General features: G+C 43.9%; 2 protein-coding genes across 3 annotated transcripts in view; one reads left to right on the top strand and one right to left on the bottom strand.

Annotated features, from left to right (window-relative positions):
• The window catches only part of Snrnp40 (small nuclear ribonucleoprotein U5 subunit 40), a 33,093-nt gene extending 23,808 nt beyond the window's left edge, over positions 1-9,285 (bottom strand). The window contains exons 1-4 of the mRNA XM_008848264.3: positions 9,066-9,285; positions 6,147-6,276; positions 3,985-4,078; positions 2,247-2,412 (exon numbers count right to left, since the gene is read on the bottom strand). Coding sequence (XP_008846486.1) covers positions 2,247-2,412; positions 3,985-4,078; positions 6,147-6,276; positions 9,066-9,209 — 534 coding nt within the window. The 5' untranslated portion in view covers positions 9,210-9,285. The remainder of the gene's footprint in view (positions 1-2,246; positions 2,413-3,984; positions 4,079-6,146; positions 6,277-9,065) is intronic.
• Positions 9,286-9,397: 112 nt separating this feature from the next.
• The window catches only part of Zcchc17 (zinc finger CCHC-type containing 17), a 53,250-nt gene continuing 45,956 nt past the window's right edge, over positions 9,398-16,691 (top strand). The window contains exons 1-2 of one of the 2 annotated variants that reach the window (XM_008848251.3): positions 9,398-9,532; positions 13,084-13,205. In XM_008848251.3, coding sequence (XP_008846473.1) covers positions 13,140-13,205 — 66 coding nt within the window. In that variant the 5' untranslated portion in view covers positions 9,398-9,532; positions 13,084-13,139. The other variant, XM_008848256.3, reaches the window with a different exon arrangement.

Below are 16,691 nucleotides of genomic sequence, written 5' to 3'. Positions count from 1 at the left end.
AATTCAGTATAGGTAGGCTGTAGTTCCAGACTTACAAACTAGTCACAAGCCACAGCCTTTCCTCTTCTCCAAGCATCAAGGAGGCACCAAGTGATTAGGCATAGAGTATCATCCAGAGAGGAACAGGTCAAGGTAGATAATCTAACAATGCCAATAAATCACCATTTATTTATTTATTTATTAATATTTTACTTATTTTTATTTTATGTATATGAGTGCATTGCCTGCATGTAGGTAAGTGCACCCGTGTCGTGCACAAAAGAGGCTGTTGGAGCCCCTGGAACTGGAGTTATGGATAGTTGTTAGCTGTCATGTGGGTGCTGGGATTGGAACCCAGATCTTCTGCAAGAGCAGTCAGTGTTCTTAAGTGCTGAGCCATCTCTCCAGCCCCTATTTATTTTTTAAATTTCATTTTAAAAAGGCTGAGTGTTTAACCTAGTGGTGAAGTACTTTCCTAGCATTTATGAGGTCCCAGGTTCTATACCCAGAACCAGTAAAACAAAGAAAATGTAAACAAGGGTTTGGTGGCTTTGAAGGCTGTAGATTTGAGATAGAGGGGGACTGAGTTCAGAGCCAACCTGGGCAATTTATTGACATTCTGTCTCAAAAGTAACAACAAGATAAAAGTTAAAAAGCAAGAAGATGGTAAACATAGTAAAATAATGTGTGTAGTGGGGCTATGAACAAGGAATAATGAATAAGTATGTATGAAAGTGTCATAATGAAACTCATGAAGTATGCTGTTGAGATAACTTTTCTTTTCTCATTTCTAAGCCTTATTTATTTGTAAAATGAAGATGCTGGATGAGGTCAATGGCTTCTAAAAGGTCAGACATGGAAGAACAGTTAAAAGTTCTAAAGATCGGCCGGGTGTGGTGGTGTACACCTTTAATCCCAGCACTCGGGAGGCAGAGTGTCCTAGTTTGTTCTTCATTGCTGTGACAAAATACTCTGACCAATACCAAATTGGGGAGGAAAGGGTTTATTTGTCTTACATCTCCCAGGTCGCCCGCAGTTCATCAGGGAGCCCAGGGTAGGAACTCAGGGCAGGAACCTGGAGGCAGGAGCTGGAGCACAGGCCATGGCTGCTTACAGGCTTGCTCCCTTGGCCCCTGCTCAGCCTGCTTTCTTATGTAATACAGGCCCACCTGCCCAGGGGTGGCACCACTCACAGTGGGCTGGGCCCTCCCACATCACTCATGAAGAAGATGCCCTTCAGACATGGCCACAGGCCAGTCCAATAGAGGCAATTCCCTGATTGAGGCTCCCTCAACCCAGGTGTGTCAAGTTGACACTAATCTGTGAGTTCAAGGCCAGTATGGTCCACATAGTGAGTTCCAAGACAGCTGGGGCTATGGGGAGACCCTGTCTCAAAAAAAAGATAAGAAAAAGAAAAAAGAAAAAGTTCTAAAGATCATTCCAGACTCACTGAACCAGAATCTGAGCAGTATTTATTTATCTTGAAATGGGGTCTTATTAGATTCTCAGGCTGACCTTGAACTAAGCATTCACAGGTCTCAACCTTCCAAGGGTTGGGATCTGGGATGACAGGCATGAGGACATGGACTACAATCATCACTTTGGGTACTTTTGTTATCTTTGCTTTTTGGGGGGAGAAAAAGTCTCACTATATAGCCCTAGTTGGCCTGGAACTTACTATGTAGACCAGGCTGACCTGGAACCCAAGAGATTCACCTGCCTTTGCCTCCCAAATACTGGGATTTAAAGGTATGTGCCACTTTGCACAGCCTATTTGGACCTTTGAGACAAGTATCACCATATAGTTCAGGCTGTACTCTGGGTATTTTTAGCAGGTTCTTCAAGTAATTCTAATACACAGATCATTGAACTAAATGATCTTTAAATTCCCATCCTGGGCTATTGAGACTACTGAGCTTTTTAGATATCTGTAATTTCACAATAACCTTGTAAGACATTTATATTACTATTACAGTTCTAAAGATTAAGAAACTGAAGCTTAGAGAGTGAATTGCTCAATGTCACAAAATTAACAGCTGAGCCCAGAATCAAATTCACATGGTACATTTATTCTAATTAGCAATTTAACCTATAGTTCCAATAGAATTCCATAGGGTATTACGTTAAAACAGAGAAAAATTTTAAATGTGTTTTGGAAAATGAGCACTAAAGCTAAGTTGTGTGTAGAAGGGCAGAATATTGGTAGTTAAGACAAGAAGATTTACATTAAGCCATTCAAACTGCTACACAGACAAGATGATACCCACCTTAACAGTACCATCGTCACTGCCAGTGCAGACAAGCTGGGGGCCCCTCCTGGCTGGGTAACAGGAATTCACGAAGGAAGTATGCCCCTTCAGCCTTTTAACCCTCTCACCTGTTTCACTGTCCCACACTGCCACAGTTTTATCTGTGGATGCTGAGAAGAGCATACTAGAAGAGAAGAGAAGGTGCACGAAAGAGGTAAGTAAAGACAAAGAGCAGCAATCCACTTCTCATTTACCAAAATGTGCCGATTCCTTCAAAGTATCTACTGTGTTCTGTGTGTTTAGCACATGATACTGCAATTCTTTACCCACCTTTGAAAATCCCTTTGTTCTAGACTCCTAAGGTTGACCCACATCATATAGTTATTACAGCAGTTCTGTCAATCTTTTTCACCTTTGAGATACAAGCATATATAATATACTCTTGCTTCCCATTATGGTGGAGGTGAGGTAGACCAAGCAAATGCTAGACCTAAGAGCTGAATAATCCCAATCTTTTGTCTAAAAAAAAAAGGTTTTGTTTGAGAATGATTCCTTTTAAAAAATATTTATTATTTTTATTTTATGTGTATGCATGTATTGTCTGCATGTAGGTAAGTGCACCCATGTCATGAATGCCCGTGGAGGATAGAAGAGGCTGTTGGATCCCCCGGAACTGGAGTTACAGACAGTTGTTAGCTGCCATGTGGATGCTGGGATTCAAAACCAGGTCTTCTGCAAGAACAGCCAGTGTTCTTAACCAAGCCCCGAGAATGATTTCTAAGTTGTAATTGCTTTCTTTGTTCTTTAACATAAGGTCTTACTATATGTAGCCCAGGATGGTCTTGAATTCAAAATGCTCCTGTCTTTCAAGTGCTGGGATTATAGGTGCATGTAACCATGCCCACTATAATGCTCTATTTGAAAAGTATATAATACTAAGGAAGTGTTAATGGAGCACTGTTAAGACTTTAAGAGGTCAGAAATGAAAAACACACCAGGTGCAGTGTCACATACCTGTAATCTTAGTCATTCTAGAGCCAAGGCAGAAGGACCTCAAGTTCTAGGCCAGCATGAGCAACTTAAAAAGATCTTGTTTCACAATGAAAAAAATGAGGCTGGGGATATAGCTCAGCTGGCAAGAGCACTTGCTGTGCAAGCATGAGGACTTGAGTTCAAAGCTTCAGTACCCATGTAAAAAGCTGGATGTGACTGAGCATGGTGGCTTATACCTTTAATCCCAGCACTCAGGAGGCAGAGGCTGGACTTCAACTCAGATGCCTCTCTCTGCCTCCCAGGGGCTGGGTGTGCCACGAGGGCAGACTCTAAATGGTATTTTTGGGGAGGTAAGAACATGAACTATTCTTTCATCTATTTGCTTCTTTTAGTTTCTCAACATATAATATAGTTTATTACCTTCATATTAAAAATAGCTAATTTCTATATATAAAACTTAATTTTGCTTTATGTCTTATCACAGAAAACAAATCTTTCTGGAGTACTGGCATAGAGGAGACAGTGACAATGAGTTTCTAACTATACATGGTGACTACACTACATAGCTCATGTGGGCCTTAAACTTGTGATTCTCCAGCCTCAGCTTTCCCAGTGCCAAAATTACCAGATTATCCTTACTACACCTGGCCAAAATTCCACAGCTTTTGAGATGGTCTCCCAAGAGGAGGCTCAAGGCCAAAGGTAAAGGATGCTAAGCAGAATTAGTATGAGCAGTTGCCATTTCAGTATGCAGAGCACTTACCTGCCATCTGTATTATAATGCAGTTCCATCACTGCTCCACTGTGTCCCTTCAATGTAGCATAATTATCACAGTCGCCATAGACATTCCACAACACTGTTAGGAAGATAGGGTCTCTTGAGTATTATCAGACAAATGAAAACATGCTACTGGCTGTACAAAGTTACTTGTATAACAACAAATTATCATCTCTGAAGTTATACTCCTATGGAATACTATTAGTTCTAACAGATCAATTTTCCTGAAACTAAAATTTGTGTGTGTACAGGTGTATATACGTAGGTGCATTCATGCATGTGGAGGCCAGAGGAAAACCTCAGGAATCATTCCTCAGGTGTTGTCCACTTTTATTTTTATTTTATTTATTTTTTGAGACAGGATCCCCCTGTAGCCCCAGCTGTCCTGGAACTCACTATGTAGACCAGGCTGGCCTCAAACTCAAGAGATCCACCTACCACTGCCTCCTGAGTGCTGGGATTAGAGGTGTTGTTCACTTTTAATAGACTTTTTATTTTATGTCTATGAATATTTTGCCTGCATGTATGTAAGCACACCTGTGCCATGCAAAGCCCATAGAGGCCAGAAGGTGGCACTGGATCCCCTGGAGTTATAGATGGTTGTTAGCTGCCATGTGGGTGCTGGGAATTGAACCCAGGTCCTCTGGAAGAGCAACCAGTGCTCTTAACCGCTGAGTCACCTCTCCATGTTCTCTTTTTTTTGAGATGAAGTCTCATTATGTAGCCCCAGCTGACCTGGAACTTGTTATGTAGACTAGGCTGGCTTTGAACTCAAAGAGATCCAATTGCTTCAGCTTCCTGAGTGCTGGGATTAACCATGCCTGGCTGTCAACTTTTTTGAAATAGGGTCTCTCACTTGTGTGAACTTGCCAAGTAATCTAGGTAGGCCAGCCAGTGGGCCCTATCAACCCATCTTTTTGCCTCCCCAGAGCAGAGATTACAAGCACACACCAACCTACCTGGCCTTTTATGTGGGTTCTGAGGATTTAACTCATGTTTTTCTGACTGGGCTATTTTATCACTTAATTTTTAAAAAGTAGGTACTTTTTTCTTGTATGCCAAGTCTGTGAGCAGAGTGGAAAATGATGGACCACTGGATGCATAGCCTAACTTTCATTTTCTACTTATTTTTCTTTTCTTTCTCAAAAAAGATTTATTATTTATGTCTTTGTATGTATGTGCATATATGTGCCTGAAGAACCAGAAGAGGGCAGAGGGCATTGGACCTTCTGGAACTGGAGTTACAGGTAATTGTGAGCTGCCTGACATGGGTGCTGGGAACTGAAATGAGGTCTTCTGTAAGAACAAGTTCTCTTAACCATTGATTGTCTCTCTAGCCCCCATTTATTTTTCAAATACAGGTATTCCTGAAAGCTGATAATTTGGCAGCAAATTACTTAAGTAAACTATCAATTTGTATCCCATCATCCCTCTTCATATACTAGGATCCTGGGTGTAGATTAAGAAGGCCTCATATCTTTTTTTTTTTAAAAGACAGGGACTTATTATGTTATGTATCCCTGGCTGGCCTTGAACTCAGAGAGATCCACCTGCCTCTGCCTCTTGCCTCCTGAGTGCTGGTATTAAAAAGGCATGTGCCACCCCAACACCTGGTCCATGAAGGTCATATAAATAGTAGTTTTCTTTTTCCCCAAACTCTCATTAACCTATTGAAGCTAAACTGCTTCTCTTGTTAAGTCAGCTCAAGATTTGTCTTTATAAAGCAACCTACTTTCTTTTTCTTTTCTTTCTTTTTTTTTTTTGGTCTTTTTGAAGCAGGGTCTCCCTGTGGTCCCAGCTGTCCTGGAACTCACTTTGTAGACCAGGCTGGCCTTGAACTCACAGAGATCCGCCTGCCTCTACCTCCCAAGTGCTGGGACTACAGGTGTGCGCCACCACGCCCGGCTTCAACCTACTTTGTACTTAGTAAAAATGGTTCCCTCCTTATTTACCATATAGTACAGACCCAAAGTTCTACATTCAAGTGATTAGTCAGCATTTTAAACCCTGATTTTTATCATGTTATCCATGTAATTTAACTTACAAATTCAGACTGATACCTTCTGTGGCACCAAAGATTAAAACAAAACAACAAAAACTTTATTTGGCAGAGGGTAGAAACTCCAGATTCAAAACCTATGCCTTACGTATCAGTCGGTCAAATCCTGCAGATGCTAAGGTGGATCCACTGGGGTGAAACTTGCAGCAGTACACTTCTCCTTCATGTCCTGAGAGCAACATGATTGGGGCTTGAAGGGAAGAACATCTTGGAGGTCCCTAAACAAAAGAGGCAAAGGAAGCTGTAAAATGGGGGGATGGGGGGGTAGAGGGATGGGGAGTAGAAAGAAAAGACAAAGCAAAATAATTGCGTTAGAGATATCTCACAGTCAACTTCTGATTGCTTAATCATATTAAGCTTACTTCCTCCTCAGGATCTTCACACATAAAGTGTCTAAGAGTCCTTTCCCTTGTATTTGGCTCCTTTTAAGTATTTCCTCTCCAGAAAGTCTTTTTTAACACTAAAGTAGTGTGCCATCCCTCCACAGTATTTCATTAACTCCACTGTATTGTCAAAGCCACCATCACTACCTGCAATTACCTTCCTCATGTATTTGTATATATATTTCATTTACCCCAAAGAAACGAAGCTCTGTGGCTGCAGGAACACTCCTAGTCATTCATCATTTTTCCTAGTCTCTAGTTCACTCAATTGGCCTTCCAAACAACCCTGCATAGTACAGTATTTTTAGGCAAAATGGATTGGGGAGGGGGGGACTGTTATAGTCTTGTTAAATAGCTCAGGTTGCCCTTGAACTCTCCTGAGTGTTGGGAGTTACAAGTGTATATCACTCAGTATACCAAGCTTGACAAAGCAGTTTCGATTATGTTCTTGGGCACGAAGGCTTGGCAATTTACCCAATTCTGGGCTGACAGATTTACTTGTCAAATAAAAACAAGTATACTACCCATAATCCTGAAATCTCTTTAGGAGTTTCCAGCATATTTAATTTGTTTTACTTTTATTAGCACACACTGCAGGGCATGGTGGTACATATCTTTAATCCTAGTGCTTGGGAGGCAGAGGAAGGTGGATCTCTCTGAGATTGAGGCTGGCCTGGTCTACATAATGAGTTTCAGGCCAGCTATAGCTACAGATCTCAAAAAACAAAAATAAAACAAAGTACATATTAAGGGTACAATGTAATGGGTTTCATTTTGACATATTCATGCAGTATATTTGTTTAAAAAAATATTACACGCCATGTACTGTTCTAGGCACTAGAGAAACAGCACTGAATAAAACAAACAATGAAACTTGCATTCTAGTGGGAAAGAGGGCAAGAGAAAGAAAAAAACAGTACATAGTGTTGTAGGCCATGGGGAAAAAAAATAGCAATACAGGTTTCAGAGAGTATCACATGCTGTAATGCTACAAGTTAAAACAGAGCAATCAGGAAAGTCCCACTGAAAAAGTGGTACCTGAACAAAGATTTGAAGGAGCTGAGTGGGTAACCATTGGACATTTGAAAGACCATTCCAGCAAATGCAACAAAAAACTAAAAGACCTGGTGACAAGAAAAAGCGAGTGAAATTTGACAGGCAGGTGACTTAAGAGGTAAAATGGGGAGAAATTACAGGGAATTGGATTGTTTTTACTCTAAATGAAATAAACACAAATTCTAAATGAATAAAACACAAAATTTTCAGCGGAGAATAATGTGATTTAATGATTAGAAGGATTCCCCTGGCTACTAGATTGATAGCTGATCCTTGATTCAAGGACAAAGCAGGAATACCAGGGAGGCTCCTTCTACAAGGATGCCAGATGACATAAAAATGCCTTAGACTAGGAGGTATGGACTGAGGCAAGAAATGGAAATTCTAGATGTTATGTAGATATATTTCTCTTTCTCTGAGACAGGCTTTTGCTATAATAGTCTAGGCTAGCTTGGAACTCTTGATCCTCCTGCCTCAGCCTCCTCAGTGATGGAATTGTGTATGTGTTCTGCCATTTTTTACCCTCCTGAAACAGGACCTTGCCATGTTGTGTAGGCTGGCCTCTAAATTCTCTCCTCAGGAAATCCTCTTGCCAGTCTCCAGATACCTGGAACTACAACCCCACTTCATTTGCCTACTTTATTTGTTTTAAGGACCATGCCAGGAGGATTTGCTGAGAGATGACCGCGTTGAGGCAGGGGGCACAAATTTCCTCATCTGAACCTAATTATCACAGTAGGAGAGGTGTGATTACTATCCCTATTTTTTAAAAAATATTTTATTATTTTTATTTTATGTGTATGAGTGTATTGCCTGCATGTATGTGAGTGCACCCGTGTAGTGCAGTGCCGCGGAGGTCAGAGGTGGCTTCGGATTCCCCTGGAACTGGAGTTAAGTGAATTGAACCCAGGTCCTCTGCAAGAGCGGTCAGTGCTCTTAACCGGTGAGCCATCTCTCCAGCCCCTACTATATCTATTTTACAAGACATGTAGTGAAGGGGCATGAATTCTGATTTAAAATCTTTCTAAATAAGAGTTTGCTTTCCCATCTGCAAAATAACAATTTCTCTTATGCTATTATCGAGATTAATGGCGATTTCACAAGCGAAACAACACAAGAGCCAGTCCATGTTAATTACCGTTTAATAATATTAGTGCAGAGAAAGAGGAAACTGTCCAAGTTGGCAAAACGAGGCAGTATCATTCATTTCCCTTCGTGCTTTCCCTCTCTCCCTTATTTACTGATTTATCCATCCATCCATCCATCCATCCATCCATCCATCCTACAATCTCTTCTGAACATTTTTTTTAATGCTGGATGTCTGGAAGATTGGGGATGCAGAAACTCGGGTCTTGATTTTGAGCCCTAGACTTTAACTGATAGTAATGCCAGCTCGCGGGGCGACGGAAAGGCTGAAGACAAGTGTCAGGCAGGGAGGGAGACGTGCGTGAACATACGCAGGATAACACACTTTCACAGAGGTCTCTTGAACGTCAGGTGCACTCTTCCGGTCCCCGCAGCACCGGATCATCGGTACAGCTCCGAGGGCCGGCTGCCTGTCCACTTACCGCCTGCAGCAAAGCTCCCGGCGTCGCCTGCTGCTGCCCAGCTCCGGGGCCCGACCCCGCCGCTCCCAACAGCAACTCATGGCGCGGCCGCTTTACGGGAACCAGTGGCAGTTCGGGGCCCTTACGCTTCTGCTGCTCTATCATGGCGGCAGCCTCTCTCTTCAGCGCCGCCACAAACCGCGCGGCTGGCCTCAGACGCCGCGCGATTGGCTCCGCCTGGGTCATTCCTCCAGAACTTCCGGCGGCGCTGAGTGACCAATAGAGTTCCAGCATTCACCTCGGCACCGCTTTCTGGCTGCGCTCTTGCGATTGGTTGTTTCCTTTAACGTCAGCAGGGCGCGACTCCGGGATTGGCGCGCGGGGCTGCCGGCCCTCCTAGGCACGCTGTGCCTTGTGGGTGGGAACGCGCGGATAGGGCTCGGCGTTCCGGGAGATGCTGCGGCCCCGCGACTGGGAGCCTGCGCGGAGTGAGTGTGAGGGAGCTGGGGTGGGTGGATGCTGGAATCTGGAGGCTGCGCCTGGGTGGTAGGCCTGAGCCTGTCGTTCTCTTGGGAGGCTCCGACAGCGGCGGTGGGGTGGGAGAGGGTTCCCTGAATTCAGCGCTCTGGTGAGTAGTTCCTGGGCGGGCAGGACAAAGCTTTGGGGTCTCGGACCAGCCCTTGACAGCTGCCCTCTTCAACGCCGCCCCCTTTGTCCAGCGCTGTGCTGGTGTCCTCGGAAAAGGCTTTCTCCTGGCCTCCCTCAGTGCCCGGTTTGGAAGAGGCCGACTAGTTTCTGTCACTGGTCTTTTATTAGTGCTTAATTTATTATACCCACTGAGAGAGCCAGTGATGGAGGACATGCCCCGACGGCTCCTCCAGAGCACAATGTTAAGATTCATGCCTCTGAACCAGACTGTTTCCTAAGTGGTCGATGTAATTTATTGTGCATAGCGTTGCGGGGGGTGCGGGGGCGCACATTGAAGAAACATGGGCCCTGATCTCAGGGCGTTAGTGTCTTTTAGGATGTGAGTGAAACATACTATCTCCGTAGCTGATTGGAAGACTACCTAGAGAGAGAGAACCATATGCTTTGAGTAACTGTAGGCAGGAAGGCCTTTCAGAGGACAGGATGCCTGGCTGTCTGATGGGTCAGTTCTAATTAGAACATTGTGTACAGAGCAGCATGCGCAGAGGTGCCCTATCAGTCGGAAGAGGACTAAAAGGCACAAAGAGCCAGTGTGCTGAGAGAGAAGGAAGGAGCGTATGGTATCGCATGAAGCTTGAGGTCATGGAGGTCAGACTTTGCAGGAGTTTGTAGCTTTTACTTTAAAATTTATAGAAAACCAGTGAAAGTTTTTCCTCATCTGGGGGGTGGGATATGGTGGAGGAGATGGCTTGATCCCACAGGCCTAATGGTGTGAACAGATTGAATGATGAGGGGAGCTCTACTGGAGGGAAATAGACCACTCAGGGAACATGTTCAGATGCCAGCAAGGACTGAGTTCATGGTGAAACTGCAGAGAATTAAACAGATTCTTTGGATGACTGGGAGGTAACTGGGTAGGATTTGGTGATGTGTTGAATGCCTGAGAGGAATCAAGTCATCTCCTGGCACGCACTTGCAATCCAGCTTTGAGAGACTGAGGCAGGAGGATTGCTCTGAAACCCAAGGCTATCCTGGGTTACATTGTGAGTTCCAGCTCCTGCCAGATTAGAGTGAGATCCTGTTTCACCCTCTCCCAACCCCCAACTGCACAGGGCGTCAGATGTGGTTCATGCCTGCAATCCCAGCCCTTGGATGTGGGAGGCAGAGACAGGACAATTTTGAGTTTAAAGCCAGCCTGGACTACATAGTGAGATTCTGTCTTACCAAACCAAGGGCTAGGGATATAATTTGGCTTCACGCTTAAGCACTGCAAAAAAACAAACAAAAAACCAGGCAAACAAAACAAAGAACAATAAAAAAACTGAATAGGATTTCTTAAGTTTCTGTTGCACAGGCAGAGAAAGCGGGAGAGCTTTAGATGTCCCTCTTTATACTCCTATCACAGCAAGATTCTGCAAGAAGCAGTTGAATTTCTTTCTGCTTGTATTGCGCTTTCTATGACTGTGGAGAGGAAGTAAGGACTAAGAGGAATTTACTAGACCCTTGTGCTCATTTCAGATGTCCCAGGTGCTGTTACAGGCTCTGTACTTCACTTTTACTGTTCCAAATGTTGCAGGGCTTTTAAAAGGTCTCTTAGAACCATATAATTCTGATTAATAACACTCGTTCTGCATATGAGGTGAGGGATGCTGTGCAGGGAGAAGGGAAAGGCTAGACATGAAAATACATAGCTGGAAGGAGAAGAGGCAGAATTCAGTCAGGCTGTAATACTTGAAATTAACTTGTTTATGAGGCATTTCTTAAGAATTGCAGATCAACTGCCATTCTTTCTGTGTACTTTTATTTGTGGTGTGTGTGTGTGTGTCTGCGTGTGCAGGTGTGCATGTGTCTGGTAGGGAGATGAGATATTGATATCAGGTCTTTTTTTTTTTTTTTTTTTTAATCTTTTTGAGGCAGGGTCTCCCTATAGTCTCAGCTGGCCTGAAACTCACTCTGTAGACCAGGCTGGCCTTGAACTCACAGAGCTCCACCTGCCTTTGCCTCCCAGGTGTTGGGAATAAAGCTGTGTGCCACCACACCCCTCAAGTGTCTTTTTCAGTTGCTTTCCACTTTATTTTTTGAGGCAGTGTCTCTCATTGAACCTGATGCTCACTGACTCTGCTAGACTCGATAACCACCCAGCCCCAGGGATCCTCCTATCTCTGCTTCTGCAACACTGGGATTACAAGCATGCACAGCTGTGTCTGGATTTTTTACTTGGGTGCTGGGGATGGAATGCAGGTCCTCATGTTTGTGTAGCAAGTGCTTTACTGGCTAAGCCATTTCCCCCACCCCTCTCTATGCTTTTAAATGAAAATATATATCTTTGGAGAGTGGAGAGATGGCTCAGTGGTTAAGAGTGCTTGTTCTTGCAGAGGACCCAGGTTCAGGTTCAGTGCCAGTTCCTAGCACCCACGATGGGTGTCTTACAGCTTCTTGTAATGCTATCTCCAGGGGATCTGGGGCCCTCTTCTGGCCCCTGCAAGTGGTGCACATATATGCACTCAGGCATACAGACATAAAAAATTTTTTTTTAAGTTTTTTTTTTTTTTGAGACGGTTTAACTATGTAGCCCTGGCTGACCTGAAAATTGCTATGTAGACCAGGCTAGCCTGGAGCTCACAGAGAGTCACCTGCCCCTGCCTCCCAAGTGCTGGGATTAAAGGTGCATACCATTATGCCTAGCCAAAAATAAGTAGGTAGGTAGACAGACAATCTTTGGTTGGCTAAAGCAGAAAAGCAAGTTTATTGTAAGGATACAAGATTAAAGGGCGCCATGATAGAGACTATCAATGTGATATCTTGGACTCTTCTCTTTTTGGAGTTTCTTCAGATTTAATGCCTGTGTGGGCATGCATGTGGAGACCAGAGATCCATGTTGGTGTCTTGGATTATTCTTCACCATACCTTTTTTTTAGAGAGAGAGAGAGAGAGAGAGTGTGTGTGTGTGTGTGTGTGTGTGTGTGTGTGTGTGTAGGTGGCCGCAGAGGCCAGAGGTGTCAGATCCCCTGAAGCTGGAGTTTATGTAGCTGTTAGCTGCCAGATTTGGGTCCTGGGAACTGAACTTGAGTCCGCTGTAGGAACACATATTCTTAACCTCTGAGCCATCTCACCAGCCCCTTCCCCTTACTTTTTGAGACAGGGTCTCTTCACCAAACCTAGAGCTCATCACTTTGTTGAGAGTGATTGGCCAATGAGCTCTGTGGACCCACTTGTCTCTATCGCCCTAGAATTGGGTTTATAGACGTGCCATCATGCCTGGCTTTCATGTGGGTGTGGGATCTGAACTTAGGTGCATAGACTTCTGTGGTGGGTACTTTAATGACTGAGTCTTACCTTCATTCGTCTTTAATACAGATGTCTCTCTATGTTACTTGTTTCTCTGTGACAGGACACTTGAATTAGCTGTAGCAGAAGAGAAATGGAGGAGCCATAGAACATTTAAGGATGAATTCAGGAAGGCCTGACACCATGGAAAACTTGCCTGCACTCTACACTATTTTCCAAGGAGAGGTATAGTTTGAACTTTGAAACCTCTAATTTAGAATGTATTACGAATGTATTGAGGGGGAAAAGCATCTGAGTTTTCCTGTTCATTTGAGATTATCTTGAATGGGAAGGCCACTGGGGCCTCTGGTACACATGTATCTCCTCTAAGCTACAGACATCTGTGTACTTGACACCTTCATTTTGGTATCTTATAGCATCTTTAACTTATATTTTATTATTTTTGGTATTTTTGAGACAAGGTCTTCCTGTAGCCCCAGCTGGCCTGGAACTCATGTAGATCAGGCTGGCCTCAAACTCATAGGGATTTGCCTGCCTCTGCCTCCCAAGTGTTGGGATTAAAGGTGTGCACCACCACACCTGGCTTTTAACTTACATATTAAGCCCCCCCCCTTTTTTTTGTCTTTTTGAGACAGGGTCCTGTAGCTCCTAGCTGGCCTGGAACTTACTATGTAGACCAGACTGGCCCTGATCTCAAAGAGATCTGCCTGCCTTTGCTTCCTAGGTACTGGGGATTAAAGGTGTGCACCACCAACCCCAGGTACAACATTTTTTTTTTATTTGTTTTTATTTGATGTGTATGCCATGTACATGCAATGCAAGCAGAGGATCCCCTAGAAATGTAATTACAGTTGTGAGCTGCCATGTGGGTGCTGGGAACTAAATCTGGGTCCCCTCTAAGAGCAGCAAGTTCTCTTAATCACCAAGCCATCTCTCCAGACCTTCATTGCAGCTTTGAACACTCTAAGCTTGCTTTCTCTTCAGGACTTCTGCATATGCTGTGTGTCAGTCCCTTTGTGCTACTATAATGAGATACTTGGGACTCGATAATTAATAAAGAACAAAAGTATACTTCTCACAGTTCTGGAGGTTGGAAGGTCCAAAATCAAGATAGCCTCAGATTTGGTGTATGGTGCAGGCCTCTCTCTAGTTCCTGATGTAGCCTTGTGGCTGCATTCTCTGGAGTGAACAAAGGCTGTGTTTTTACATGGTAGGAAGTATGACTTTCCTCCTCAAGCCCTTTATGAGGAGTGATCAATCCATGACAGCAGAACCTGTACAACCTTGTCACTTCCTGTTACAGTTTGAATATAAAGTGTCCCTCAAGATTAATATGGGAAGGCTTGGTCCCCAGTTCAGTGTTCGGAAGTAGGGCTTCTAGGAGTGATTAGATCATGAGAGGTCTGACCTTACCATGAGATTAATTCACTAATAGGAGTGTTGATTCGTATTGATTGTCAGTTTGACAGGAGCTAGAATCAAGTTGGAAAGAAGCCTGTGGGCATGTCTGTAAGGGAGTTTCTACGTTAATTGAAGTGAGAAGACCCACCCGAAATGTGGGCAGTGATGGGGACCCCATGGGAGGGTGTCCTAGACTGTTTACAAAGGAGAAAGTGAGCTGAGCACCAGCACTCATCCTTCCCTGTTCCTGGTTGTGGATGTGATATGACAATCTGTTGCTTGCTCCTGTTGTCCTGCCCTTCTTTGCTAGAGTGGACCATAACCTCCAACTGTGAACCAGATAGACCTTCCTTAGGCTACTTTCATTGGGTATTTCATGACAGCAATGGGGAAAGTAACTGATACAATGAGTTTATATTTTGACAGACTATTGGAAGATGATAGAAGCCTAAGAAGTGGGACCTTTGAAGGGAGTGGGTCCTTGTAGGGGTGCCCTTGGGACATATCTTGTCCCTGGAGCCTTCTCTTTCTCTTTGTTTCCTGGCTGCCGTGAGGAAAGTTACTCTGTTCCACCATAGGCTTCCAACCATGATCTGTGTTCACCAGTGGCCTAAAGTGACGGGTCATTGAAACCTCTGAAACTGAACTAAAACAAATTTTCCTTTTGTTTGTCTCAAGTTTCATTATAGTTGTGTGAAGCTCACTAAACACACTTCCTGAAGGTACCACCTTTTAAATCTGTTGCATCAGGGGTTAGGTTTCAATATGAAGTTTAGAAGAGATACAGCCATTCAAACCACCTTGCAAATGAGATCAGTGCCCTTATAAAACAGGCAGCAAATAGTTGCCTGGCATTTCAGTTCTTTTATCTTATGAGAACACAGCATTTGTCCACTCTGGAGGACACAGCAACAATGTATTTTCTTCGATGCAGAGAAGGAGCCCTTATCAACCAACCAAATCTGCTAGTGCCTTGATCAGAGGCTGCAGAACTGTGAGGAATAAATTTCTATTATAAGTTACATAGCTATGACATTTTGTTATAGCAGTGGGAATAGACTAAGACACTATTTTCTCTGTCTCTCTCTTTCTTTCTCTGTCTGTCTGTCTGTCTCTCTTTCTCTCACATTCCTTGTCTCCCAGGCTGGCCTGATAGGAGCTGTTCCTTCTAATCATGCGCTTTCCTACCAACATTGCTATCTTTTAGACTTCCCTTCCCTCCCTACCTCCTCTTTTCTCCCTCCCTCTCCTCCTCCCCACCTTTCTTTCAAGACAGTGTGTCCTGTAGGTAGCCTAGATTGGTCTAGAACTCCCTGTATGACCCAGACTGACTTTGAACTTGTTTCCCTGCCTCTACCTCCAGAGTGCTGGAGAACTTTATGCTTCTGATTGCTACTGCCAAGAGTATATTTTTGTTTGAAAGAAATTTTTTTATGTGTATGAGTGTATTGACTGCATGTGGCTAAGTGCACCTATATTGTGCAATGCCGGAGACCAGAAGAGGGCATCAGATCCCCTGGAACTGGAGTTGCAGACAGTTGTTAGCTGCTCTGTGGGTGCTGAGACTCAAACCTGGGTCCTTTGCAAGAGCAGCCAGTGCTCTTAACTGCTGAGCCATCTCTCCAGCTCCAGGAGTATATTTTTCTAAAAGGATACTCTGAGCTGGGTGTGGGGGTACAAGCCCTTAATCCCAAATCGTGGAAGATGGAGGCCAAAGGATCACCACAAGTTCCTGGCCAGCTTGGGTTCCAGTGTGACATCCTGTTTGAAACAAACTAATAAAAAGTAAAAACAGACAAAAGGGAAAAGGATGCTTAAAAAAAAAAAAAAAAAAAAACCTAGGGGTGACTGGAGAGATGGCTTAGTGGTTAAGAGCACATCCTGCTCCTCCAGAGGACCCAAGATTGGTTCTCAACCCCATCCCAGGTGGCTCACAACTGCCTATAACTCCAGCTCCAGGGGAATCTAAGGCTTCTGAGGATACCTCATGTCCATTAGATGCAAACATAGAGACACACACACAAAATTAAAAATAGTAAAATAAATCTTCAAACATGACTTAGGTGGGCTGAGGGATGGCTCAGTGGTTAAGAGCTCTGGCTACTATTGCAGTGGACCCAGGTTCAATTCCCAGCACCCCCATGGCGACTAACAACTGTTTGTTACTCCAGTTCCAGGGGATTGGCCACCCTCTTCTGGCCTCTGTGGGCATTGTATAACATGGGTGCACTTACATGCAGGCAATACATGCATACACATAAAATAAAAATAATAAAATAATTAAAAAATAAAAAAAGGCCGGGCGTGGTG

The sequence above is a fragment of the Nannospalax galili genome, unplaced genomic scaffold (genome assembly GCF_000622305.1).
Source record: "Nannospalax galili isolate Female #2095 unplaced genomic scaffold, S.galili_v1.0 scaffold111, whole genome shotgun sequence".
NCBI lineage: Eukaryota > Metazoa > Chordata > Mammalia > Rodentia > Spalacidae > Nannospalax > Nannospalax galili.
This window is presented reverse-complemented; position numbering and strand designations above follow the sequence as displayed.